General features: G+C 44.7%; 1 protein-coding gene across 7 annotated transcripts; it reads left to right on the top strand.

Moving 5' to 3' along the window:
* Window positions 1-1,722: 1,722 nt before the first annotated feature.
* Window positions 1,723-24,442, top strand: DDO (D-aspartate oxidase). 7 transcript variants are annotated; one of them, XM_036872145.1, is made up of 6 exons: window positions 4,754-5,053; window positions 6,063-6,422; window positions 8,493-8,668; window positions 12,976-13,084; window positions 16,301-16,477; window positions 22,993-24,442. In XM_036872145.1, the coding sequence occupies exons 3-6, from the start codon at window positions 8,497-8,499 to the stop codon at window positions 23,558-23,560; spliced, it is 1,026 nt and encodes a 341-aa protein (XP_036728040.1). In that variant the 5' UTR covers window positions 4,754-5,053; window positions 6,063-6,422; window positions 8,493-8,496; the 3' UTR covers window positions 23,561-24,442. The 7 variants fall into 7 exon arrangements, with proteins under 7 accessions (XP_036728044.1, XP_036728041.1, XP_036728040.1 ...); XM_036872143.1 differs by having other exon boundaries at window positions 6,063-6,400; XM_036872146.1 differs by lacking the exons at window positions 4,754-5,053; window positions 6,063-6,422 and adding an exon at window positions 1,755-1,777.
* Window positions 24,443-25,515: the final 1,073 nt, after the last annotated feature.

Genomic DNA, 25,515 nt, shown 5'->3' on the forward strand with positions numbered 1-25,515 from the left:
TAGTTGTGGCAGGCGGGGGCCACTCTTCATCGCGGTGCACAGGCCTCTCACTATCATGGCCTCTCTTGTTGCGGAGCACAGGCTCCAGACGCGCAGGCTCAGTAATTGTGGCTCACAGGCCCAGCTGCTCCGCGGCATGTGGGATCTTCCCAGACCAGGGCTCGAGCCTGTGTCCCCTGCATTGGCAGGCAGATTCTCAACCACTGTGCCACCAGGGGAGCCCTTCTAGGTCCTTTTTAAACGTTTCTTGTATTTTCTCCATTCTATTTCCAGGATTTTGGATCATCTTTACTATCATCACTCTAAATTCTTTTTCAGGTAGACTACCTATTTCCTCTTCATTTGTTTGGTGTGGTGGGTTTTTACCTTGCCCCTTCATCTGCTGTGTGTTTTTCTGTCTTCTCATTTTGCTTAACTTCCGGGTCTCCTTTTTGCAGGCTGCAGGTTTGTAGTTCCCGTTGTTTTTGGTGTCTGCCCCCAGTGGCTAAGGTTGGTTCAGTGGGTTGTGTAGGCTTCCTGGTGGAGGGGACTAGTGCCTGTGTTCTGGTGGATGAGGCTGGATCTTGTCTCTCTGGTGGGCAGGTCCGCGTCCGGTGTTGTGTTTTCAGGTGTCTGTGACCGTATTATGATTTTAGGCAGCCTCTCTGCTAATGCGTGGTGTTGTGTTCCTGTCTTGCTAGTTGTTTGGCATAGGGTGTCCAGCACTGGAGGTTGCTGGTCGTTGAGTGGAGCTGGGTCTTGGTGTTGAGATGGAGATCGCTGGGAGATTTTCACCAGTTGATATTATGTGGAGCCAGGAGGTCTCTGGTGGACCAATGTCCTGAACTCGGCTCTCCCACCTCAGAGGCACAGGCCTGACACCCAGCCGGAGAACCAAGACCCTGTCAGCCACACGGCTCAGAATAAAAGGGAGAAAGAAAGAAAGAAGGAAAAAAAGAAAGAAAGGAAGGAAGGAAGAAAAAAAGAAAGAAAGAAAGAAAGCAACCAAACCAAAAAAACAAATCCACCAATGATAACAAGTGCTAAAAACTATACTAAAAAAAAAAAAAAAAAAAGGACAGACAGAACCCTAGGACAAATGGTAAAAGCAATACAGACAAAATCACACACAGAAGCATACACATACACACTCACAAGAAGAGAAAAAGGAAAAATATATATATATCGTTGCTCACAAAGCCTACCGCCTCAATTTGGGATGATTTGTTGTCTATTCAGGTATTCCACAGATGCAGGGTACATCAAGTTGACAGTGGAGATTTAATCCGCTACTCCTGAGGCTGCTGGGAGAGATTTCCCTTTCTCTTCTTTGTTTGCACAGCTCCCGGGGTCCAGCTTTGGATTTGGACCCGCCTCTGCGTGTAGGTCGCCTGAGGGCCTGTCCTTCGCTCAGACAGGATGGGGTTAAAGGAGCAGCTGCTTCGGGGGCTCTGGCTCACTCAGGCCGGGGGGAGGGAGGGGTACGGATGCGGTGCGAGCCTGCGGCGGCAGAGGCCGGCATGACGTTGCACGAACCTGAGGCGCGCCGTGTGTTCTCCTGGGGAAGTTGTCCCTGGATCACCAGACCCTGGCAGTGGCGGGCTGCACAGGCTCCTGGGAGGGTGGTGTGGAGAGTGACCTGTGCTCGCACACAGGCTTCTTGGTGGCGGCAGCAGCAGCCTTAGCGTCCCATGCCCGTCTCTGGGGTCCGCGCTGATAGCCGCAGCTCGCACCGGCTCTGGAGCTCCTTTAAGCGGCGCTCTGAATCCCCTCTCCTCGCGCACCAGGAAACAAAGAGGTAAGAAAAAGTCTCTTGTCGCTTCGGCAGCTCTAGACTTTTTCCTGGACTCCCTCCCGGCTAGACGTGGCGCACTAGCCCCCTTCGGGCTGTGTTCACGCAGCCAACCCCAGTCCTCTCCCTGGGATCCGACCGAAGCCGGAGCCTCAGCTCCCAGCCCCCACTCGCCCCAGCGGGTGAGCAGACAAGCCTCTCGGGCTGGTGAGTGCTGCTCGGCGCCGAGCCTCTGTGCGGGAATCTCTCCGCTTTGCCCTCTGCACCCCTGTGGCTGCACTCTCCTCCATGGCTCCGAAGCTTCCCCCCCTGCCACCCACTCCCCCATCTCCACCAGTGAAGGGGCTTCCTAGTGTGTGGAAACCTTTCCTCCTTCTCAGCTCCCTCCCAGAGGGGCAGGTCCCGTCCCTATTCTTTTGTCTCTGTTTTTTCTTTTTTCTTTTGCCCTACCCAGGTACGTGGGGAGTTTCTTGCCTTTTGGGAGGTCTGAGGTCTTCTGCCAGCGTTCAGTACGTGTTCTGTAGGAGTTTTTCCACATGTAGATGTATTTCTGATGTATTTGTGGGGAGGAAGGTGATCTCCACGTCTTACTCTTCCGCCATCTTGAAGGTCTCCTTTTAGCCATTATTGTGGTTTCTCTCTCCATTTACTTGGATTGTCTTTAATGTCTTTCAATGAAGAATAATTTTCTCCATAAATCATGCACATTTCTTGTATTTATTTCTAGGTACATATTTTTATTACAGTTAGAGATGTTAAGTTTCTCATATATTTTCTACTGTTTATTGTGGGCATAAAGGAGGGTGCTTGATTTTTCTATGTTGCTCCTATATCCAGCAACCTTGATAAAAAGTGTTTTTAACTCAAAAGGAAAAAAACCCCACTTTATTGGGAGAAAAATTGAGCTTTATAGCATAACAATTCACAAATATGTCATACAGGAAGCCAAACATACTTTGTTCCTCTAGCATTTCTTAGTATGCACAGCTTTCTGATTTTATACTTGAAAAACAGTGATGTTGTATATCTATAATAGTTGGAAGCTAGTCATACGTAGCACATCAAACCTGTCTCTGGTTGTAAACATTTCAAGGAGTACTTTACCACAGCATTGGAAAGCTCAGAAAACAACCCACATACAAGTAGGTAAACTTCAGGCAGGTGACCTTGTTACCAGTTCTGTTTAACTGTGGACCATGCATCAACTTGACCTCAACAGGCAATGAAGTGTGAGGGGCAGTGGAAGCATGTGGATTAAAAAAACAAACAAACAAACAAAAACCTGGCTATCAGCCTTCTCACTTGGGCAAATCAACCTCTCTTTACCTCAGTCTTCTCATTTGAAAATTCAGGATCATAATAAAATGTCGCTCACAGGACTGAAAAGATGAGATACTATATCTACATCATTTCATGCCACCCTGCACAGCCCAGATCCTGTACCATGCTGTTTCTCCATGCACTTTATACGATTCCACCATGCAGTCAAGGAGAGTGTGGCAGGCGTCCTGTCCAGCCTTGGTCTTGGCCAGTTGGCATTTGGAGCCCATCATGCTGTCCCTGTTCCGATTTGATTGTGTCCTACAACATATAATATGTTTCTCCCTTGAGGACTCTGCAATTTAGATTGTTCTGGTGATAGTTTTGGCCCATAATAGCTGCAGGGAAGACTTACTGTGAAGCTAATGAAGCACAAACTTCAGACTCACTTCCCTCACTTGCACGGGCTCTTGAGAAAGACCTTAGCAGTTGGTTTATTTGGTTATAACTCTTGGTAAATTTTGTAAAAAAATTTGCAAAAGTAAGATCTATTCACTGCAATCAGTTAAGACCACTATCTCTTTCCACTCTTCCTTCTGTAAGATTTCCCCTCTGTCAGATGACATCAAAGTGGTCACAGACATTTTGTTCTTTCATGATTTTGTGTGTGTATGTATATATACACACACACACACAAAAGAGGGCTTCAACCTGTATAACTTCAGATCCCAAAAAAGCTGAATCTGTCCTCCTCCCTCCACCCCCCGAATCTCTGTTAATAGCTACGTTGTGAGGTATAAGTTCATATTAAAAATATACTCTCTGAACGTATTCAACTGAACAGTCAGTTCTGAGGGGCTGACCTGTCCCCTTTTGATCACTCTTATCAAATACTTACCACATACTCAATACAAAGGGTTCATTCTGTAAAATGGCATTATGCAAAGGGGGTACATAAATTCTTGTGGTGGTGAAGAGGAATATTTTCTTATTTAAGATTGTGAATTCTGACTGTTGAAGCCAGTCTGTGGTATCTCCCCCCAACAGAGTGTCTGGGAGTTGTGGGTGTTCATGTCTTATCTGAATTTGCCAAGAGTCAGGAATGGCTGCTCATTTTATCTCTGAAGCCCACACTGTACCAGTATACACTGACAGCTTCTTGTTCCCTAAGTAGCTTCATCTTCTTCATTCATTCCCTGCCTCTCCCTGTGCCTACCTACCCGATCAGGGACCAAACGTTAGAGATTTTCTTGGATGTACAGGTAAGTCTTTTTTTTTTTTTTTAATATTTATTTATTTATTTGGCTGCGTAGGGTCTTAGTTGTGGCATGTGGGATCTTTTGTTGAGGTGTGCAGGCTCCAGAGCACGCAGGCTCAGTCGTTGCGGTGCACGGGCTTAGTTGCCCCGCAGCATGTGGGATCTTAGTTCCCTGACCAGGGATCGAACCTGCATCCCCTGCATTGGAAGGTGGATTCTTAACCACTGGACCACCAGGGAAGTCCTTGTACAGATAAGTCTTAAAAGTCTTATTTTATAAGGAAGAAAGTATTCAATTATAGACTCTGCTCTACTTTTTGTCCCAAGTCAGAACTAAGCCAATGTATCACAGACTCGAATCTCCCTGAACTCATCCCTCCCATGCTTCCCTGCCCCAATCTGCAGCCATACACTGCTGAATCCCTGGTCCCATGAGCCTTGCTTCCTCAATAGCCTCTGAAGAGGCTATTCAAGTTCCATTGTCTTGAGACACTTGATGTACTGGCAAACTAACACACCAGCAAGGCTAACATGTCTCGAGCCATTGATGCCCATGGAGAGCAGAGCAGGAGGGGCTGGTGGGCAGGGAGGACCCCAACACACTGCACAGGTGAGGCTCTGGGGACCTCCAGAGCCCAAAGTAAAAAGTTCCTGAAAAATTGTTGGAGAGGAGTGTGAAGCTGAGCTCGCCTGCAGTCTCAGGGAGATCTCATCAACTCCTGGACTTCAGCACCTTGGCAACCACAAGTCTGTTCTCTATGACTGTGAGTCTATTTCTGTTTCTTAGATAAGTTCATTTGTGTCATATTTTAGATTCCACATATAAGTGGTATCATATGGTATTTGTCTTTCTTTTTCTGACTTACTTCGCTTAGTATGATAATCTGAGGACCATCCATGTTGCTGCAAATGGTGTTATTTCATTCTTTTTTATGGCTGAGTAATATTCCATTGTGTATATATACCACATCTTCTTTATCCATTCATCCGTCAATGGGCATTTAGGTTGCTTCCATGACCTGGCTATTGTAAATAGTGCTGCTATGAACATAGGGGTGCATGTATCTTTTCAAATTATAGTTTTGTCTGGGTATATGCCCAGGAGTGGGATTGCTGGATCATATGGTAATTCTATTTTTAGTTTTCTGAGGAGCCTCCATACCATTCTCCATAGTGGCTGTACCAGTTTACATTCCCACCAACAGTGTAAGAGGGTTCTTCTTTTTCCACACCCTCTCCAGCATTTGTTATTTGTAGAAGGAATTTTACACATCTTAATTCAGCAGGTGCTCACAAAATTAGTTCATTTCCAATTTTCAAATGGGGAAACTGAAACTCAGAAGCAAGTGACTTGTTCAAAATAAACAGACAGGTCTCCTGACACCAAAGTACATGCTTTGGTTAATACTTTGAGCCTTGGAATCTAACACTCAGATGAAGCTTTGCCACTTAAGAGACTTTGGGCCTGTCCTTAGTCTTTTGGAGCCTCAATTTGCTCATCTATAGAGTGGGAATAATAATAATAGTACCTACCTCATAGGATGATTGTGTTACATGGTATCATGAATGTGTCTGGCACAAGGTTAATGTTAAATACATATTGGTTACAATATTATTATCATTATTCTGATACTTCAAACTGCTTCCCTATAAACAGACTCACTGACTGTAAAGTGTCTACCACACAATGGACACTCAGCAAATATCTGAATATGTGGGCTAAAGAATCATTTGATTCTTATCCTAGATTAATTCCTGAATCATTTTTTCCAGCTGCAGTCAGGTCATCATCTTAGTGATCAACAACATTATTCTGCCCTCACCCAACCCCACTCCCACCCCCATCAGCTGACTCAGCAGAGCCAGGCGCCTACAGGAGAGGGATGCTAACTCGGGGCAGCCAAATGAGGAAAACGCATCTGCTTCTGGATGGAACGTGCTGGAAGTTGGACAGGTTCACCCCTTATTTACCACGCTTACAAATCAGTTGGAGAAATCCCAGATTTGTGGCAAGACAGAGGGTTTGTAAACCAGAAAGAGAAGCGAGGGCTGCCAAGCATGGACCGGCTTCCAGGGGATCAGCAGAGCTGCAGCTCCACGGATGAGATGAGGTCAATTGCTCCTTTCTCCAGGGTAATAAGTGACAGAGACAGGCGTGTGGGCCAATGGAGATTAAGATTAGAGAGAATGTCCTTAATAAATCCCCCAATGGGAAGCAGTTTTGCTTTTTCTGTCTCTCAGGGCACTAGAGCAACCACTCACTGGGAAAACAAGTATTGGTGCCAGAGCTTTCGGTGGGTTCCAAGCCTGCTTTTTTGGAGACAGGTACTTGAATGCTCCTGCTTTCCACTCAGGGGTGGTTCTGGACCTACTCCACGAGTTTGGCGGGGGGGTGTGTGTGTCTAAGTGGGATCAGGTGACAGAGATTCACAGGTCACTGGACCAGAATGTACCCACTTTGCTGGGTCACTTTTCTCTTCCCTGGTAGCTGGATATTCTCAGCCACAGGTTACTTTCCCTTTCAACTTAATTTATTCGAGCTATTTTGAGAAAGTTGCTGGGAAGGGGAGGCCTTGTGAAATAGGAAAGCCGGTAAGGGGATAGGTGTCTGCTTTCTACCTCTAGGGGACATGCACAGGACTACACTCCTCAAGCTTGCCCCCCATCCACTGGTCTGCTCCTTGCCCTGCCCTTCTCTTCCCTCTGCCCTGGCAATCCTGTTCCTTCTCAGCTAGCCAGCCCACTGGGGAGCAGTCAGATAAAATTATGGCTGAGGAAACTGTATACTGCTTGAGAAATGGAAATAACACACACTAAACCACTTTGGAAGACTTTACAATATCTCAGTGCTGAGACCTTCAGAGACGGAAGTGAGCACTGACTGCCTTTGCTGTACTCACAGTGGAGCGAACCACCCCACTCCCTCCTGAGAAAAGATGAATTTTATGTGCAGGTGGCCATGATTTGTACCACGTGACCTGATGCCCTGGCTATTGCTGACTGGACAAGGAAGGGCACCTGTGCCAAGGGCAGATTTATAGGCTCTGTCAGCCCAACAAGCTGGACTGGGGCTAGAGCTTTGTTTAATAGGGATGGTGACGACCAGTTGGACTAATTGCATTTTCTCTCTCTGGAGTTTCCACCTGAGACTTATTAGGGGAAGTTAGCTGGAACCAGAAGTGGAAAGATAAGCAGGGAAGCATGGGGGGACATGCGAGCTGACTGTGGAGAGGGCTCAGTGGACTCCTGGTGCTCAGAGGTGAGGCGGTGGGAGAGTGTTGAACCCTCATCAACCCTCTGGTTTCCACCCTGGGTGCCAGTCTCGGGATGCCCAGCCCAGGCCCCTGGATGTCTGTCTCCTGCATTTCCATATGGACTCTCAGAAGAAGCCCCCTTTACAAGACAACCTCAGTGCATCTCTGTTATTTACCACCCACAGGATCTAATAAAGAATTCACCTGGCCTGGTTTACAGATGAGGGAGTGGAGGCGAGGAGACCATGGGTAGCTCCCCAGGTTACGGAATCAGAACTCGAGTCCACGAAGGAATCCAGGCTCCTTACCTGGAAAACCTGCTCTCAGAGGGTGGAGTTTCAGGACAGGGGTGTTGGTGGGGAGTGGAGGGTCGGGGCGTGGGTGGGAGGAGTTGGTTTCCAGTTAGAGTGAAGAGCGGGAGAGATGTTGAGTTCCGTTGTTCAGACTTTGTGTCACATTGTTATAATTAAAAAGCAGTTTGTAAACAGTGACAGCTGAGTTCTAAATTGCCCCTGGGTCTGGCTCGTGCCCTCTCAGTGGCTGCTCCTCGGGGGGTTTCTGGGAGAAGATGCAGCAGCTCTGCTGCTCTTGTCCACCTCGCTTATCTCACCAACCTTCCCTAGGCCGTGTCCACAGGGAACATGGTTTAGGAATGAGTAGAAATCCACCCCCAAGGGCGGACTTACTCAGCTGTCCTTTGTTCTAAAGGCAACTCCAGGCAGGTTTGGGACTAATGTCTAAACTCCATGGAGACCTTGTTGTCCTTACCCTGACATTGAATGGAAAGAGGGCTTACAGGGAGCTCTCTTTATCCCATGAGAAATGCCGGCAAGAAAGGTCGTATTTGGAGAGGCTGTGGACCTAAGGAAAGAACCTTCAGGGCTAAGCTTTGTACTGGATGGAATAACTCTTGAAACAAGGTTTGTAGCTCACACCGTGCCTCTTACAGGCCCATGGATACAGTACGGATTGCAGCTGTGGGAGCTGGTGTGGTGGGGCTCTCCACCGCTGTGTGCATTTCCAAACTGGTCCCGCGATGCTCCATTACAGTCATTTCAGACCAGTTCACTCCCGAGACCACGAGTGATGTGGCAGCCGGAATGCTTATTCCTCCTGTTTATCCAGGTGAGAAAGAGAGTTTTGCTCCTCTGTCAGATATAATGGACGTTAGATAGAATGGCGTTGGTGGAATTCTGTTGACAAAGACAGCTGGATGTTCACGTAAGTGTAATGTGCACTTTTGACATCTTGTTGGTTCATCTGTTAGGAAAGGCTCAGTTATGCAGCAAGACAGAAAGAACCTTCAAATCTTAGCAGCTTAAAAAGCAAAGGTTTATTTCTTGCTCATACTGTATGTTGATTGAGCTTCAGCAAGGGTTCTGTTCATCACTCAGGGGTCTAAGCTGATGAAGCAGCCAGAGCCTTGAATGTGGTCAGTACCTGTAGCTGGGGGATTGAGAGCTCTGAGGGGTCTTACCTTAGCAATTAAAGGTTCATGGCCAGGAAGCAACATTCATCACTTCTGGTGACAGCTCATAGGCTAGTGCTAGTCACATGCTCCCACCCTTCAGAAGGAGGCCAGGAAGTGCAATTCTGTAAGGCTCCCAGAAGGTAGACAGCCAGAGTATTTGGTAAACAGCACCAATGGCTACCACAGTTGGTAACTGGTAACTCGAAGTCTTTCCACTGATACCAGTAGTGACCATCAAGTCAGAAAATACTTGTAATGGGACTAACATTATCCTCACTTCTAAGCCAGTTTAAAAACAATCAGTCAATATGTATTCAGGACCAAAAATGCATTGATTTTTTAAAATAATTAATTGATTTGTTTATTTATTTTTGGCTGCGCTGGGTCTTTGTTGCTGCACGCGTGCTTTCTCCAGTTGCGACCAGTGGGGGCCACTCTTCGTTGCATTGTGCAGGCTTCTCACTGCGGTGGCTTCTCTTGTTACGGAGCACAGGCTTCAGGCACCCAGGCTTCAGTAATTGTGGCACGTGGGCTCAGTAGTTGTGGGTCGAGGGCTCTAGAGCGCAGGCTCAGTAGTTGTGGCACATGGGCTTAGTTGCTCCGTGGCGTGTGGGATCTTCCCAGACCAGGGCTTGAACCTGTGTCCCCTGCATTGGCAGGCAGATTCTTAACCACTGCACCACCAGGGAAGTCCCAATGCATTGATTTTTAAAAACACTTGCATGCATCCTTTCCATTCTGTATTCTTCATACGAAATGGGAAGAGGAGGAAATAGCATTAAATAGGAAACAAAATCACTTTGCAGCTAATGAAGTTTATACTCATTGTCCTCACTTCCTCATTTCCACTCTCCTTTCTCCCCTTTAATTTTAGTTTTTATTTTTGTATCAAAGTTATACATGGACATAGTTTAAGCAGTCAAATGATTATAAGTTATTACAAAAAAACAGCAATCTGGACTTTGAAAATTGCCCTGTCCATTTAATCTGGAAACTCATGTCTCCAGCTCAAGATACAATCTCTGAGTTACCCAATTGCCGATTCCTCCCTCCTGCCATCTCTGCCTTTCTGTCCGGAGTTGCTGTTTTGCTGGGCTTCCTGGACGAGTCCTCCCATTGGCTCAATTTTTTCCCCTTCCTATTTCTATCTTTTTCTCTTTCTATTTTACTTGCTGGGAGATTTTCTCAATTTTTTCTTTTTGCTTTGCTGTTGGATTTATTATTTCTACTGTAGCATTTTTAATATTCCAAAGATCTTTTTTATTCTCTGAATTTCCCTTTGTTATACTATTTGTGTTCTATGGTTGCAATATCTTATCTTTCTGAAGACACTAGTAATAGTTTTAAAAGTTTTTTCTCCCTGCATAGTTTCTGTTGTCTCCAAGTTGTGTTTTTTTTATTTGATGTGCTCATTTTTCATGTTACAGGTTTTCCTTGGCCATGTGGTCATCATTGCCTGTCTGTTGACCTTTAAGAGCAGGATCGTAAACAGCTGATGGGAGTTTCTGGGTCCTTGTGTAAGGCTTGTTGCCTTGAGGCTCACTGGAGTGAGGTGGGAGTGCTGTTTGGTTGGAGAACCTCTGATGTCATTATATTTAAGTCTTTCTTCTTGGGCAAGTCATGTTCCCCAGAGAAGAGGCTTCCAGTCCCCTGGCTGGGGTGGGTGAAGGCCTGGCTGGCAGCGTTCTAGAAGGAGGGGGAGAAGAGGTCTGGGGTCTTAGCATGTGGTTTGCACATGTTTCCTTAACGCTCTTGTTTTTACTAGGGTATCCCTGCCTTTGCCTGCACTTGGTGTTTCCTAGTCCAGAGACACCCCCTGCTTCACCTAACAGAGGATAAACCCATTTTCTGCCAGGGTGGGGAGGGCAGTGGCCTCACTATTGCAGTCCAGGAACTTGGCTTTGTCAGCACCCGTGATGCTAGTGTACCTCTTGGGAGCTGCCTTGCCGGAAACAAACACAGGAGACTGGTGTTTTTGCAGAATGCTAGTTCACACTGGACACCTTTCTTGTGACCAGAGTCCTTGTGTCCATCTCCCGGGCATCCCCTTGTATGCATCAGGCCCAGGTGAATGGTGAGAAGGCTGCCTGATAGTCATGGAATCATATTCAAAAAAGGAGGCTCACCTGAGAGTTCATTCAGGCCACTGAGGCCCAGCTCACCCTTTGGCTGGGTGATTGGGGCCCCTGGATCAGGGTCTTTCTCTCTGGTGCTGCTAGATAGACTTTGGTTTTCTCTCTGGGCTTCTTTCAGACCAGCCCCAGTGATGAAAATCTTCTGTGCCCATAAATGTCAATACCATATGGGGACCATACTGTCCCATAGGTTTGTTGTGAGGATTAAATGAGTTAAAACATGTAAAGCATTTAGAACAGTGCCTGGACATAGTAAGTGCTATGTCAGCACTTGCTATTGTTATTACCGCTACTCTGGCTACAGTTTTCTTTTACCAGCACTTGAACATGAATTAGGTCCCAGGCTTGCTTTACCCACTGTTGAACTGGAATTGTCTATTCTTTTGGAGTGACTTTTGCAGTGTGTGAATAGCAGTCACTATTTTGTTTTTTAAGGTTTGGAGTGGGAACGGGGGTGTGCATTTCAATACAGCCTCGTACACTGCCTTAGATTGCTGGGGTATGATCCATATGAGGTCTAATTTAGTTCTTTGCAGTTTATTATTTATTTCCTCCTTATTTGTAAACCAGTAGACCCAGTCTGCAATTTTGGGAGTGTTGAGTTCACACGGGCATATATTTAAAGACAACAGCACAGATCCACTACTTAAGAAATATTTACTGGCTCCTGAACAAGTGAATTGCTTTAAAACCTGCTACTGAAATGCCCTCATTCACCTGGAAGCAGGATGCCTCCAGGGGTTTTTCATCTCTACCATGAGCTCTAGGGACATCTCTCCAAGCAAAGCTGACCCAGTATCCTCTCTGCTCAGTTCCCCCATCTCCTCTGTGTCTCCCCCTATAGCAGCCCCTCAGGATTACTGTTCCCCAGTCCCTGGCCTGACCCTGGACTCTCTCTCATGACCTTCCCACAGGGATCAGACGGCCAAATACTTCATCCACAGTTGGATATGTCAGTGCTTCTGTGCCATGCTTGCTCTCTGTGCCTACACTGGACACTATTATTTTGGGGCTTGAACCCTGACCCGTATTTTCTCCCTGGCAGGCCTGGAACCCTTCCAGAGCTACGTCCAGGTCCAATCTCTTGTACACAGGCAGGGATGCCTGGGGGATAGGGGGCACTGGCCCACAGGACTCTGACAGAGAGGTGGTGCCTGGTGTGGTCCCTGCATACCCCTGGTGACCCCAGGAATGCTACTCCAAGCTGGTCTATGATTCCATGGAATGGAGGGGGATGGAGGTAATGGCAGCCTTGGATGGGGCTGTAGGGAGCTCAGTTCCACAATGCAGGCCTTGTTTCCTTGTATCAGAAGGGTGAGCAAACTTGGCTTCCCACTGATGTTCAGTCTGTTCTTCGACCTGGTTGACCTGGGCCCCACAGATCTCCCCTTATCTCCTGCCATGTTTTCAGCCCTCAGGAAAGAGGCCCTGGGTTCTTCTATCATCTCGACTGTGTGGCCAGCTGGATGCCTCAGCCAGATCGGCTAACTTGGCTCAGATTGGTTATGGACCTTTCAAGGACCTCTGGAATATGCCTAGTGCCAAAGGCCAATACGCCCTTTCCAGCTGGCCCATATGTTAGATTTTTCCCTCATTGGTTGATTTCCCCTCTGTTGATTAATAATTTTATGAACCGACCCTGACAGCAAGTGTCAACATTCAAAACTCTGGTGGCTGACAGATCCTCCACTACAATGTGGTACTTTATCTAAATGTTCCTCCCTGCCTCTTTAGTTTTTCCCAGTTTGTAGGAAGGAGCTTCTCTGAAGATAGTCATTGTCATTATTTTCCTTTCTGTTCTGCTTTGCTTTTCTCCACCATCACAGACACACCCATTCACAAGCAGAAGCAGTGGTTTAAAGAGACCTTTGATCACCTGTTTGCAATTGCCAATTCTGCAGAAGCTGAAGATGCTGGTGTTCTCCTGGTGTCTGGGTAAGAGAGGAAATCTGAAGTTATTTTAGAATTTAGAATGATCTTAACAGACTTTAGAGTTCAACAGAAAATATTACTGAGTACCTGCTATGAGCAGAGTGCTGAACTAGATGTAGGAGGATTTAGAAGAACATTTTAGGCTTCACTCCAAAGAACTCGAGAGAGACAAGTTATAGCATTAGACTTTTAAACAATAAACAACCATTATATTTTCTCATCACAAATGCTATTTTGAGTTTCCTCAGGGAATATGCAGTGATTTACAAATATGGCTAAAAAAACATATAGCAGGTAAACACTGAGTTTGGGTTATATGGGGCTGATGGGGGACGATGGAAAGCAAACAGGTGTGATTGATATGGGAATGGGTGCAGAGGCGCAAGGCACAGGCACATCTTTCTTATTTGGTGTCCGTGGAGAGTGAAGTGTTCCAAAAAAGCAAATTTCATAGGTCACTAAAGTTACCTTTTAAAGTGCCATTTGGGAAAAAAATATTTCTGAAATGGTAAGCAAGCTTCATTTGATTTTTCACATCCAATTTCAGAAGAAATGCAAAATTAAATAAAAGAGTTTAAAATATTAAACATTTCTAACACAAACTGGCACCTAAAATATGACAATACCTTTCTATATCTTCTCAAACAGAAATCACTAACCATGCTATCACTTCGAATTTACACATACATTGTCTGTGTTATTCTGTGTGATAACACAACTATGCCCTACAGCCTTCTGAAGAACAGAGGGATGTCTGCCTTTTACTAAGTTCTCAAAACCACTGCATCTTTTGTGCTGTTAAAAAAAAAAAATTGTCCTGTCTCCTCTTTTGAGTTCAGGCTGTCTGCTGACATTTTCTGCTGGTGAACGTACCTGCATCAGGCAGATTTCTACCCTATTCCTCTTCTTGCTCTCCCTCACCATCGCGAACACCAAACGATATTGATATCACTAATTTCTCAAAGTCCCTACCTAAAGGAGCAACTTTACTTCTCTACCTTCTGAAGATGGATTGAAACTGTAACTGTCTCCAGAGCCAGTTGATAAGCCACATAGAAACATCGTTGTCACTGATTTATGGTCACACTTTGTTTTTGTCCAAACCCAACACGACCCAGTCTAATTCACAAACATCAGCTCTCAGTAATTTTTGGAAACAGCTGTGTCCAAGATTCAAATGTCCTTTCAAGAGCAAGACTTTGCCACTATTGAGGATATTAAAAGGAATGTACTCTAAGCCATTCTAAAAAAGAGTTACTTATTTTCCTCATATGAATGATTTTTATCCCACTTGCTTCCAAAAAGTATTTGAATCAGTCAAGTGAAGGTAAGGGCACAAATGTCCTATGCACCTTGGCATAAGTATAAACTTTATTCATCTATTTATTCCTTCAAAACAATTTACTCAGCATTCACCAGTATCAGGTACTCTTCTAGGAATTAGGGAAATAGAAATGAGCAACTTAGTACATATTGCTTGGCATATAGTAGATGCTCAATAAATATGTGTTGAGTGGCTTTTTAGGAAAAACAGACATGGTCCTGCCCTCATGTAGCTTATGTTCTGTAGGGAATGTCCTAAATCTAATGAGTTACATATGAGACATGAGTCACCAAGGGAAGAGTACAGGGTGCTATGGAAGCATTTATCTGGAGAATAAACTTGCTCTGGTAAGTTATGAGAAGCCACTCAGAAAAAAAGTGATGTTTCAGTGGAGACCATCCACATGAGTATAGGTTAGTCTGCTGACCCTGTAGAGGTGAAGGGGACAGAGATAGGGTCCAGGGCAGAGGAGGCAGCATTCAGGTAGAAGCAATAGTACATGCATAGACCTGAATCTAGGGTGACTCTGGTGTGTTGGAGGGACTGAAAAACGTCTAGGGTAATGGAAAGCCATTGAGGGATTTACACAGTGAAGTAACTAATCATATTTGCATTTCAAAAACATTCTGTCTGCAGTGTGGAAACAGATTTGTGGAAAGAGAGATGATGGTGGGATAGATTAGGTGTTGATAGTGGGCATAGAGAACAGATGGATTTGAGAAATGCTTATGAGGAGCTTAGATGGGACTTGATAATTGATGGCATGTAGGGTGTGAGAGAGGAGAGAAGGTCAAGGATGATTCTCTGGTTTCTGGAGTTAGCACCTGGGTGGATGGGGAAAGAGCAGCGGGCATGGGGTAAATGTCTGAGACATGGGGGTAGACTTATCCAGTAGGGAGTAGGCAACATGGGTCTGGATCTGGTTTTGGAGCTCAGGAGAGAGAAGAGGGGTGGAGATGTAGTCTTCTGAGTGTTTGGCCTATAGTATGATGGTGAAGACAGGGAAGAGGGCAATCTAGCCCAGGGAGAGTATGCAGAATGAGACAGCAAGAGGGCCTGTGGTAGAGACCTGCAGCAAACAACATTTATACCTTCCACAGGAACCGTATAGAATGAATTACTTAGAGATATAAATTCCAGTACGTTAATTACCATAGCATTAGCAACCATGTATAGCACTCAAATGATTTCCCTTGCTACTTTAGAGCAGCCATGCTTTACAACATTTATTCCTATTGATGTAAAGAGCCCGATACTTAAAAATCCAAACATATGCCTAGCAGCTATTGATAGCACAGGTATAGGCTTCTTGTTAACAACTAATATCTTTCTAGCCTCATCAGCCCCAGCCATGACTGAACGATAACAGGGCTTCTCCTGACAACTCCTGGCTTCTCTTATCAAGAACTTAACGTGATGATCTACAACTTAACTCATAATTTGCAGCCCTGTCTCCTGCACCACCACCGTTGCTTGTTCTAACTTAGATATTTTGTTCAGAATTGAGGCCAACCTTTAAACTTTTGATGGTTTGCTTACACTTTATGTAAAGCATTATGCAAAACAGAAAAATCTTTCCTCAAAAATGCATCATCATAAGTAAATAAAGAAAATCTGGGCAAGAGCTTTTTAGAAAAAGAGAGTTAAATTCAATCTTTAAAAGACACACAACTTTTTAAATGTCTTATACCAAGGCCTCCCTCCCCCCTCCCCCCCCGCCATGAACATTTTAAATTTAGCTACTGAGTTGTCTGAACCTGAGAGAATTGAAGAATAATGTCTTTCTCTGTATGGGTATAAGAAGTGTGTTTTTAAAATGCTTTAGAGAATGTAACATGGAGTTCACTAGAAATTTCATAGAACTTCAGGAAATTTTTCCACTTAATGTGTTTGAGTTGGCAGATATTTCGGAGCATTCCTACTGAGGAAGTGCCATTCTGGGCTGATGTGGTGCTGGGATTTCGAAAGATGACTGAGGATGAGCTGAAGAAATTCCCCCAACATGTGTTCGGTCAGGCTTTTACGACGCTCAAATGTGAAGGCCCTGCCTACCTCCCGTGGTTGGAGAAAAGGTCAGTTGAAGTGGCTCTTTGCTGCTTCCTTTGTCTGTCACACCCATAAATAACTTCATAGCTTCTCTGTGGTTCCTCAGAGCTCTTGTGCACTGTGTCTTGCTGTTCATTAAAGGCTAGGGCTTTGTACAACATTCTGAAGACACTGTGTCACAAGGAGTGAGTCACACCCAAGTTAGTAACACATCCATCTTCTGCTTCACTGTGCACGTTGATGCACGATTTGGTCCCTCTCTCCCCACCAGTAAGACCCCCTCGTTGAAACAGTATCTTACTTTGCTCATCCATAAAGTGAGATGTTTGGAGAATATGCTTCCAGCCGTAAAATGATATGATTTACTCTAGTTCTTTCGAGAACTAGGCTTATTATAAGTTATTTTTGAAATTTTTTCTCATTAGTGAAAAAGAAAATAACCCCATTATTTTATTTTGTTATGAGCAAGAACTTTAAAAGTGAGGGCTTATCTAAATTAGGTAATTGCTTCCTTACCAAGTTCAGCCCCAAATTCCATGAACTTGCATTTTGGCTTGGTTTTCAGGACTTTCTGTTTCCAGTTGGTTAGGAAACACATCAAGGGTATTTTTATTTAAGACACATCAATAAATCTCTCTTTAGTTTCATCTTGAAATTGCAAGCATGTTGAGGGTTGTGAAACTTTGGCCCTTTCAATCCCCAAGTCTGTATATTTGGTAGATGAATAGGAACAATGCAAATTATTCTGTAAAAGTTGGAAAAGTGACTTCAGGTAAGCAGTGGCAGCAATGGCTTGGTCCCAGATGTAAGAGATAGGATAATTAACTGGAATAATTAATTAATTCCACAATTCTTTGTTGACCTTCTATGTATACCTAGCACTGTGCTAGAAGCTAGTCAAAAATGAAGTATAAAATATGATCAATTTTCTTAAGGAATTCATAGTCTATTGGGGGTGATGGTGTATATATGTGTGTGCACATTGACATACATGTTAATTAACAATAACAGTAACACATGTGATGAGGGTTAAATACAAATTTATGAAGGTGGATTGGGAGTGCAGAGGAAGGAGCCTAAGTCTGTTAGGCACATGCCGGGAGCACCATGATATATTTTTGTAGCTTTATAAGTGCTCTTTTCACTTTTATCTCTTAGCAATTTATATGGGACTTTTTTCTTCTTAAAGTTCCAGTTTCATAAAACCTACACTTTTGTGCCTTGTCCCTGGCCCATAAACCCCTGTTTGTATGCTAAATTTAAACCACTGTATATCAGCTGATAAATGAACATTTGAGCCATCGTGTGATGGAGTTACCCATCCACCAGCATTCCAATTTCAGGGCATCACCATCTTTTCTGAGTGGCAAGGTTGTGTGGTGTTGCATTTTTGTCTTTATATCATAAAAATGCCTGGAAAAAGAACATGGGAATTGCTAATGCTATTGATACGTAGTTGAGGTATCATATATCTTAATAAAATTCAGATAAGGGGAAATTATTAGGCAAGCCATAAGTGGCAGAGCTTTGCTGTAAATATATGCATATTTATTTTGGGCCACCCTCAGCCAGTTTCACACGAGAACATATATGACCTGAACAATTTGTTCAAGTATCACCTTCTAGAAAACAGGCCCCTCATTTCCATAATAACCTTATTTTCGAGCCTAATCTCTAACTGTGGGATGAAGGCCTGGGAAAAATCTTGATACCCTCTCATTAGTTGGAAGCCTGCTGTCAGCGTTTTACTTTACTTAAAATAACCCTGAGCGAGTGGTGCTTTGTGCCAGTGGGAGCCACCTCCTGACTGCAACACCATCGGGCCTGATGACCAGCCAGCTGGAGTGGTGCCTTGGAGCATGCTGCTTCCTGTCTGTTTTTAGGTGACAGAGTCAAGGAGAAGAGGCCTGAGGGGCTGCTCTTGTCCCCATAGAGTCCTGGGGAGGACTTTTTAGGTCCATTTGTTTGATATACATGTCCACCATGACAGTGGGTGGGGACATGAGTGCCTCAGACAGACAGTACACACACTACACACAGTCTGTTGCAGGGAAGCCACGAGGAGACCCTCGTCCTAGCTGTCCCACCCCTGCCCCACCTCCTGCTTTGGCACCCCCTAAGTCCCTGATACTTCATGCTTCCTCTTAAGCCCCAATGAGGGGCCTCCTCTCTGTAAGATTAGTCATCCCCCCTTCCCTCAGGCCCTGGCATCTGACCAGAAGGCCAATGTGGAGGAGGAAGAGGATCACCCGTTCCCTTTACTCCTGAGGAAGGCTTTGTAGGGCTAGGACTCCTTTAAGCCCAAGGCAACCCTCTAAGGGTAAGGACTTCAGGCCAGGTGGGAGGCCAGGCAGCATGGTGGTGAGAGCGTGGGACCCGTGGGGCTCCCTCTGTAGGCTGCCACCCACTTTCCACCACGGGATGACCCAGCTGGGGAGCCGTACAATCCCTGCTTGTTCCTCACACCCAGGGTCTGTTATGTTGCCTCCTACGCCCCTTCTACACAATGTGAGTGTTCAGCCTGCAGCGTTCTGACTCAAAAACAGGCATTTCACTCAGCAAGCCACACAACAATGCCTTCGATTTAAGCTCTGTCCTTCTGAAATAATATTAATTTCCAGGAAAGAAAAAAAAAGTTTTTAACCACAAATTAGATCATTAGCATTTTTCAAAGAACAGAAGGAATCATCCCCTTCTCAAAAAAAAAAAAAAAAAAAAAGTATATCCAATAATACCCAGAACAGACAAATAAACAAAAACCCCTGAGGGTTAATCAGCCATGCAGATCATGTTTTATATCTTTGGCCAGTGGAGTTATATTCTGCTGCTTTGTACTTGCCCTTCCAGGAAATGAATCACAGAGGCAATAAGTCAACTGAGCCCGTCTCTTCACCAGGCATCCTACCTAAATAAATCATCCCGGCTGGAGCAGGATGGTCCTGCCTTGGGAGACATTCAGAAAGCGGGGTGCCCCGTTTCGGTGCTGGGGGCCCTGTAACGTTGGTGCATTGCCTTCTTTCCAGCAGGCCACGCCTTATTCTGTGGCCCTGATAAGGGCCCTGCACTGAGCACAGCACTAACCACACTGAGCTTCTCTCCCTGCACTTTCCTTCCCACTCATCTAATGAGTCCTCTCTGTTACTTTCCCTGCAGAGTCCCAGACTCTTGTCTCCTATAGCTTCTGTTCTCCTACTTGGCCTGACTCACAGCAGCGCCTATGCCACTCTCTCGGCAGTTGGACAGAAATATGGATTGTACATCAGGCATGTGACAGGTCATCCCTGCCTAACAAATGTCCAACTTGCAAAGGTCCCTTCCTGTGCACAGCAGACCCCTGCTCCCCCATGCCCAACACACCCTGTGCCCGCCAGAGCACAGCCTTCCTTTTCCAGGCCCCTAGAGAGTTCCTCCTACTCGCAGCATTGGCCCCTGGCCCTTAACCAGAGGAGCCATGGGCAAAAGTTGGCCTTAGACACAGGTCTAATATGAACGCCCCACTTTCTCCCTGGTTATGCAAGGATGAGGCAGGAGGGCATCAGCCAGGAAAGTGGAAAATGATGGTGTTTATTTATTTTTTTATAAATTTATTTATTTATTTATTTTTGGTTGTGTTGGGTCTTCGTTGCTGCGCCTGGGCTTCCTCTAGTTGCGGCGAGCGGGGGCTACTCTTCGTTGTGGTGCACGGGCTTCTCATTGCGGTGGCTTCTCTTGCTGCGGAACACGGGCTCTAGACGCACAGGCTTCAGTAGCTGTGGCACGCAGGCTCAGTAGTTGTGGCTAGCGAGCTCTAGAGTGCAGGCTCAGTAGTTGTGGTGCATGGGCTTAGCTGCTCCGCGGCATGTGGGATCTTCCTGGACCAGGGCTTGAACCCGTGTTCCCTGCATTGGCAGGCAGATTCTTAACCACTGAGCTACCAGGGAAGTCCTATTTTTTCTGATGATGGCAAGAAGGTTAGTAGGGAATAGATGGAGGCTGGCTGTGATGCAGTGGCCTTGGGGGCTTCCACTGGGGCTCCAATTGCTGCCCTAAGACAGTGGAAGAGGGGAGCCCCACCTGCTGGACTGACTAAGGGTGCACGGTTGCTCCCCTCCGGACCACTCTGCCCATAGAAACCCCAGGCCTCATCCACACCTCCTCCCCAAAGGGAACAGAAGCTGCTCCGTGACTGGATGGGGCTTAGACCGATTAATAAAAGTTCATGCAGTGGACAAGGCAGAGATGGATCTTCTGAGAAGTGGGAAATAGAATGCAGTTTATTTTATTAGAACATGCATTGCAGCAGAATGAGTGAGCAATATGGTCATCAGATGAGGTTAAAATTATCAGGTTAAAATTATATGGCAAGAGAGACAGAGAGAGAGACAGACAGAGAGAGAGATTTAGTTGCTTTGTAAGCCTAAAATGCATTTTAAAAATTCTAACTATGATAAGATATTTTAAGTATAGCTACATTAAGTGTCACTAGGAATAAACAGTGGATTTTCCCGCTGAATCTATATGCATAGCATTATTTGCCAACTGAGATTTTCAGTTAGTTTTCTTTTTTTTCTCCTTTTCTTCAGACAAATGGACTAAAAATTGTTAATTTTCTGATTGCTGTTAATAAAGTACCCTGCTTCAGGTTTGAAGCAAGGATGCCAATGTGGTGCCACTCTCTATCTTTTAGGGTTCTCTAGAGAAACAGAACCAATAGAAAAAAAAAAATATATATATAAAGAGATTTAATATAAGGAATTGGTTCACACAATTATGGAGGCTGGCACGTCCTAGGATCTGCAGGGTGAGCTGGCAAGCTGGAGACCTAGGAGACCCAAGGCTGTAATTCCAGTCTGAAGGCTGGCAAACTTCAGACCCAGGAAGAGCCAATATTTTAGTCTGAGTCTGAAGACAGGAAAAAGCTGATATCCCAGTCTGAAGGCAGTCTGGCAGGAGGAAGGTCAGCCTTTTTGTTCTATTCAGGCCTTCAGCCAGTTGGATGAGACCCACGTGAAGGAGGGCAATCTAGTTTACTCAGTCTACCAATTTAAGTGTTCACTGCATCCAAAAATACCCTCACAGAAACACCCAGAAGAATGTTTGGCTAAATATCTGGGTACCCCATGGCCCAGTCAAGCCAAAACATAGAGTTAATCATCATATACCCAAACCAGGATTTCATATTGTCTTCAGTATTGGCCAACACTCATGTCAAGTCCACTAGGTATTGGGCATTGAGCTGGGTCATAGGTGTAGTGAGAAGCATAAGACAGTCTCTCCCCTTGAGAAATTTATACTTTATTGATATCAGTCCCCTAGAATTTGTTGTGCTCACGTCTTGTGAAGCACTGTCATGCCCATTATTTCACTTGAACTTGAACTTCACAGCAATCTCTGAAGCAGGCAAGGGAGGTGTCATCCCCATAACACAGATGAGGAAACTGAGGGTCAGAGACGAGAGGTGAGTTGGCCAAGACCTCAAAGCTAAGCTAATGTGAGGCAACTGGGACCTAAACCCATGCTTTCCAATTCTACATCACCTCTCATTTGGAACTTACTTCATTCTGCCAAGTATTTACACTCTGTCTCCCAACTCCTTTGTCAATCTTGAGGAAGGGCACTTTACCTTTAAGCAGTACCTTGCACACAGGCATTCAACCTGCATCCTGGTGTAGAGAGCTGCCAATTGTCTTTTTCTCATATTATGTCTCCTATATTCTACAAGTGACCTATGAATAAGATGATAGGACCTGGAGTTATTGTTTAATAGGTACATAGTTTCATTTTGCAAGACAAAAAAGTTCTGGAGTTGGAATGATGATGGTGGTTGCACAACAATGTGAATGTATTAAACTTAATGCCATTGAACTGTACACTTAAAAATGGTCAAAATGGTGAATTTTGTGTTATGCGTATTTTACTACTATTAAAAAATAAGATTACAGAACTTGGATAAACCATTTCTTTTCATTGTTGATGTACTTGGTCCAAAAAATCATTAGCAACCACAACTGTTATTTAGTCCATCAGCTGCAAATATTTTGTGTTCCTCTTATGCTAGCATCCCTGTGGTAGACATAAGGAGGAGTGCATGTGAGCCCTGTCCCAACCATCTGGTTAGGGAGAACAGAGTAATACACAGGAACATGCAAGAGTTAATTAACAATATGAGACAGAACGTCCAAGGCAGTAAATTTAAGTGCTAAATAAACGGCATGAACAAAAAGTGCTTGGGGTTTTTTAAATACCAGGTTAACCTGGTATTTATTTAACATCTAGAATGATATAGGAACTCCATTAAACATAAAAAGGATGAAGCATGTAGTTTGCTTTGAGTTTTTGAAATAGCTATTTATTTAGTTAGGTTCACCTTCAGGAATCCCTGGTTTCCAAGGATGTGAGGCAGTCAGCTAGAATTGGGCCTGCTTGGGCCCTGGAAGCTCTGGAGGTATCTGCTCATTCGACGGTCTCCTCAGTTTTGTTCCCGAGTTCCTGTCCATCACTTCTGTAAGGGGTTGAGCAGGAAACTGCTATGGCTCACTTCACGGTCTCTCGTTCTCCCCAGGCTAAAAGGAAGCGGGGGCCTGATACTCACCCGACGAGTAGAAGACCTGTGGGAGCTTCACCCGTCCTTCGACATTGTGGTCAACTGTTCAGGCCTTGGAAGCAGGCAGCTTGCAGGAGACCCGAAGATTTTCCCAGTGAGGGGTCAAGTGCTCAAAGTGCAGGCTCCCTGGGTGAAGCATTTTATCCGAGATGGGAGTGGGCTGACATACATTTACCCTGGTATATCCAACGTAACCCTAGGTGGAACTAGACAAAAAGGAGACTGGAATCTGTCCCCAGATGCAGAAATTAGCAAAGGGATTCTTTCCCGATGCTGTGCCCTCGAGCCCTCTCTCCATGGAGCCTGTGACATAAGGGAGAAGGTGGGCTTGAGGCCCACCAGGCCAGGTGTGCGGCTGGAGAAAGAGCTCTTAGCCCAGGGCAGCCGGAGGCTGCCTGTGGTCCATCACTACGGCCACGGTAGTGGGGGCATAGCCATGCACTGGGGCACTGCCCTGGAGGCCGCCAGGCTGGTGAGCGAGTGTGCCCAAGCCCTCAGGACCCCTGCTCCCAAATCAAAGCTGTAGGCATGAAATGACAGCAAATGGCCCCAGAAACTATTAATCAAAATATAATTTAAGTACCAGAAGAGATTCAAATAACCTTTCCATCGAATGAAAGTTTAATTGGACATGGCTTTGCTTTCAAAATTAGAAATGATGCAATATGTATCAGTAGACTTAAGATTAGTACTAATCTAACTTAGTACTAGACTTAAGTCTAGTACTAATGACATAGGGCATAAAGCTCTATTTTTGTTAAAAAATACTTGCTATAAAGTAAGATTTCTTTAAGGTCTTGTGTCCAAGGATCTATGCCAATTCACATGGTTGCAGGGATTTTTTTTGGCTCATAAATCCACAGGAGGAGATAATGTATGGAAAACACTTAACTCACTGTCGGTTGCAGAGCTGCCCATGATGCTCATAGGTTGCAGTCAAGTGAACACTATAATCCTTTAAAATTACACAGTGATATACAATTCAGGCTTGTTCCATGTAGTGGAAGACAAAGCATGATTCCTGCTAGTGCTAGCGGCAACCTCTACTTCCTCTCAGCTGGTACTGATGGTAGAAGATAGGGATGATGTTGCCTATAGATGTGGAATCAACTCAATAGCGGTCTGGGGTCAATCACCTAAGGGGTGTACATTCCACTACCACAAATGATTGAGAGCTGGTTTGTTGGATGGTTGACTTTGCCTAAGCATTTTTGAAGATTGAATAGTATGTGCAGCCAAAGGGCTAATTTGCTAATTAAAATGGAACAATCACTCTGAATAAAATATAAACAAAGAGTTTTCTGCAAGTTGTTAAAAGGTACTGGGGAGGAGTGGAAATGTATCTCATGATAAAATGAGTTTGGGAATTGCTGAATTAATTAATCTGGATTCTTGACTCGGTCTTTAATCTGTTCATGTGTATTGTGAATACTTAGGAGGGTTTTTGGCTGAGTGAATGGTAAAGGAGATGCTATTCATTGAGGTAAGGAAGCTTGGGAGAGATATATGTAATTATTTTTTTATGAGAATAGTCTGTTTTATTTGACATTTTCTAACACTGGAGAATTTCTAAGTTTGAATATTTCTAATTTAAATATAGGCCTAAATAGTAGGCCTTAATAAGATGTAATGTGTATGGTGTTTATGTTATAGTTATCGGGACTTCCCTGGTGGTTCAGTGGTTAAGACTCCACGCTTCCACTGCAGGGGGTACAGGTTTGATCCCTGGTTGGGGAACTAAGATCTCCCATGCCTTGTGGTGTGGCCGGAAAAAAAAAAAAAAAAAAGTTACAGCTATCATTGAAAAGGTGAATGAAAATATATACATGAGGGTCAAAAAAAAGAAATATGTATAATTCTAATTTTAATTTTGGGGGGATATGGCTTATGTTTAGTGATAGTAAGTTCTATTTTAGACATCCTGGGGGGAGATGTGGAACTGGCAAAGAGGATGGGAAAGAGAAAGCCCCCAGCACAGCTCCATTCTTGCTGTTTTGTTCGTTGAGCTTTTGCATATGATTTTTTTTTAACATCTTCATTGGAGTATAATTGCTTTACAATGGTGTGTTAGTTTCTGCTTTATAACAAAGTGAATCAGCTATACATATACATGTGTCCCCATATCTCTTCCCTCTTGCGTCTCCCTCCCACTGTCCCTGTTGCATATGATTTTGTTTGCAGAGAATGTTGTGCTGGGAGAGAGAAAGATGGAAAGAGCGAGCGTGCATGCCAGTGTACTAAAGGACCTTAATCATCCTTTGCAGTATTAAAGTTCCCAAGTTAAATCGTGTGGATTCTTTTCTATGGATTTCCACCAGGGGGTGGTGTTGTATCAAATTCAGATAAATTGGTACATTGGAAAATTTAGAAATGGCTAGAAATAAAAATTGGATACCAGGTATGTGGAGTATGTGGGTGATTCTTTTGAGGTTTTGGAGTTTATATGCCCCAAATGCAATTGTTTTGAATTCTGTTTAAAGT

Source organism: Balaenoptera musculus, chromosome 12 (assembly GCF_009873245.2).
Source record: "Balaenoptera musculus isolate JJ_BM4_2016_0621 chromosome 12, mBalMus1.pri.v3, whole genome shotgun sequence".
Lineage (NCBI taxonomy): Eukaryota > Metazoa > Chordata > Mammalia > Artiodactyla > Balaenopteridae > Balaenoptera > Balaenoptera musculus.

Coding starts and splice junctions, on each gene's coding strand:
- DDO (XM_036872143.1), top strand. CDS start 6,219: ATGGAACGTGCTGGAAGTTGGACAGGTTCACCCCTTATTTACCACGCT. Junction 6,401..8,492: donor AGCTCCACGGATGAGATGAG/GTCAATTGCTCC, acceptor TGCCTCTTACAG/GCCCATGGATACAGTACGGA. Junction 13,085..16,300: donor GGTGTTCTCCTGGTGTCTGG/GTAAGAGAGGAA, acceptor AATGTGTTTGAG/TTGGCAGATATTTCGGAGCA.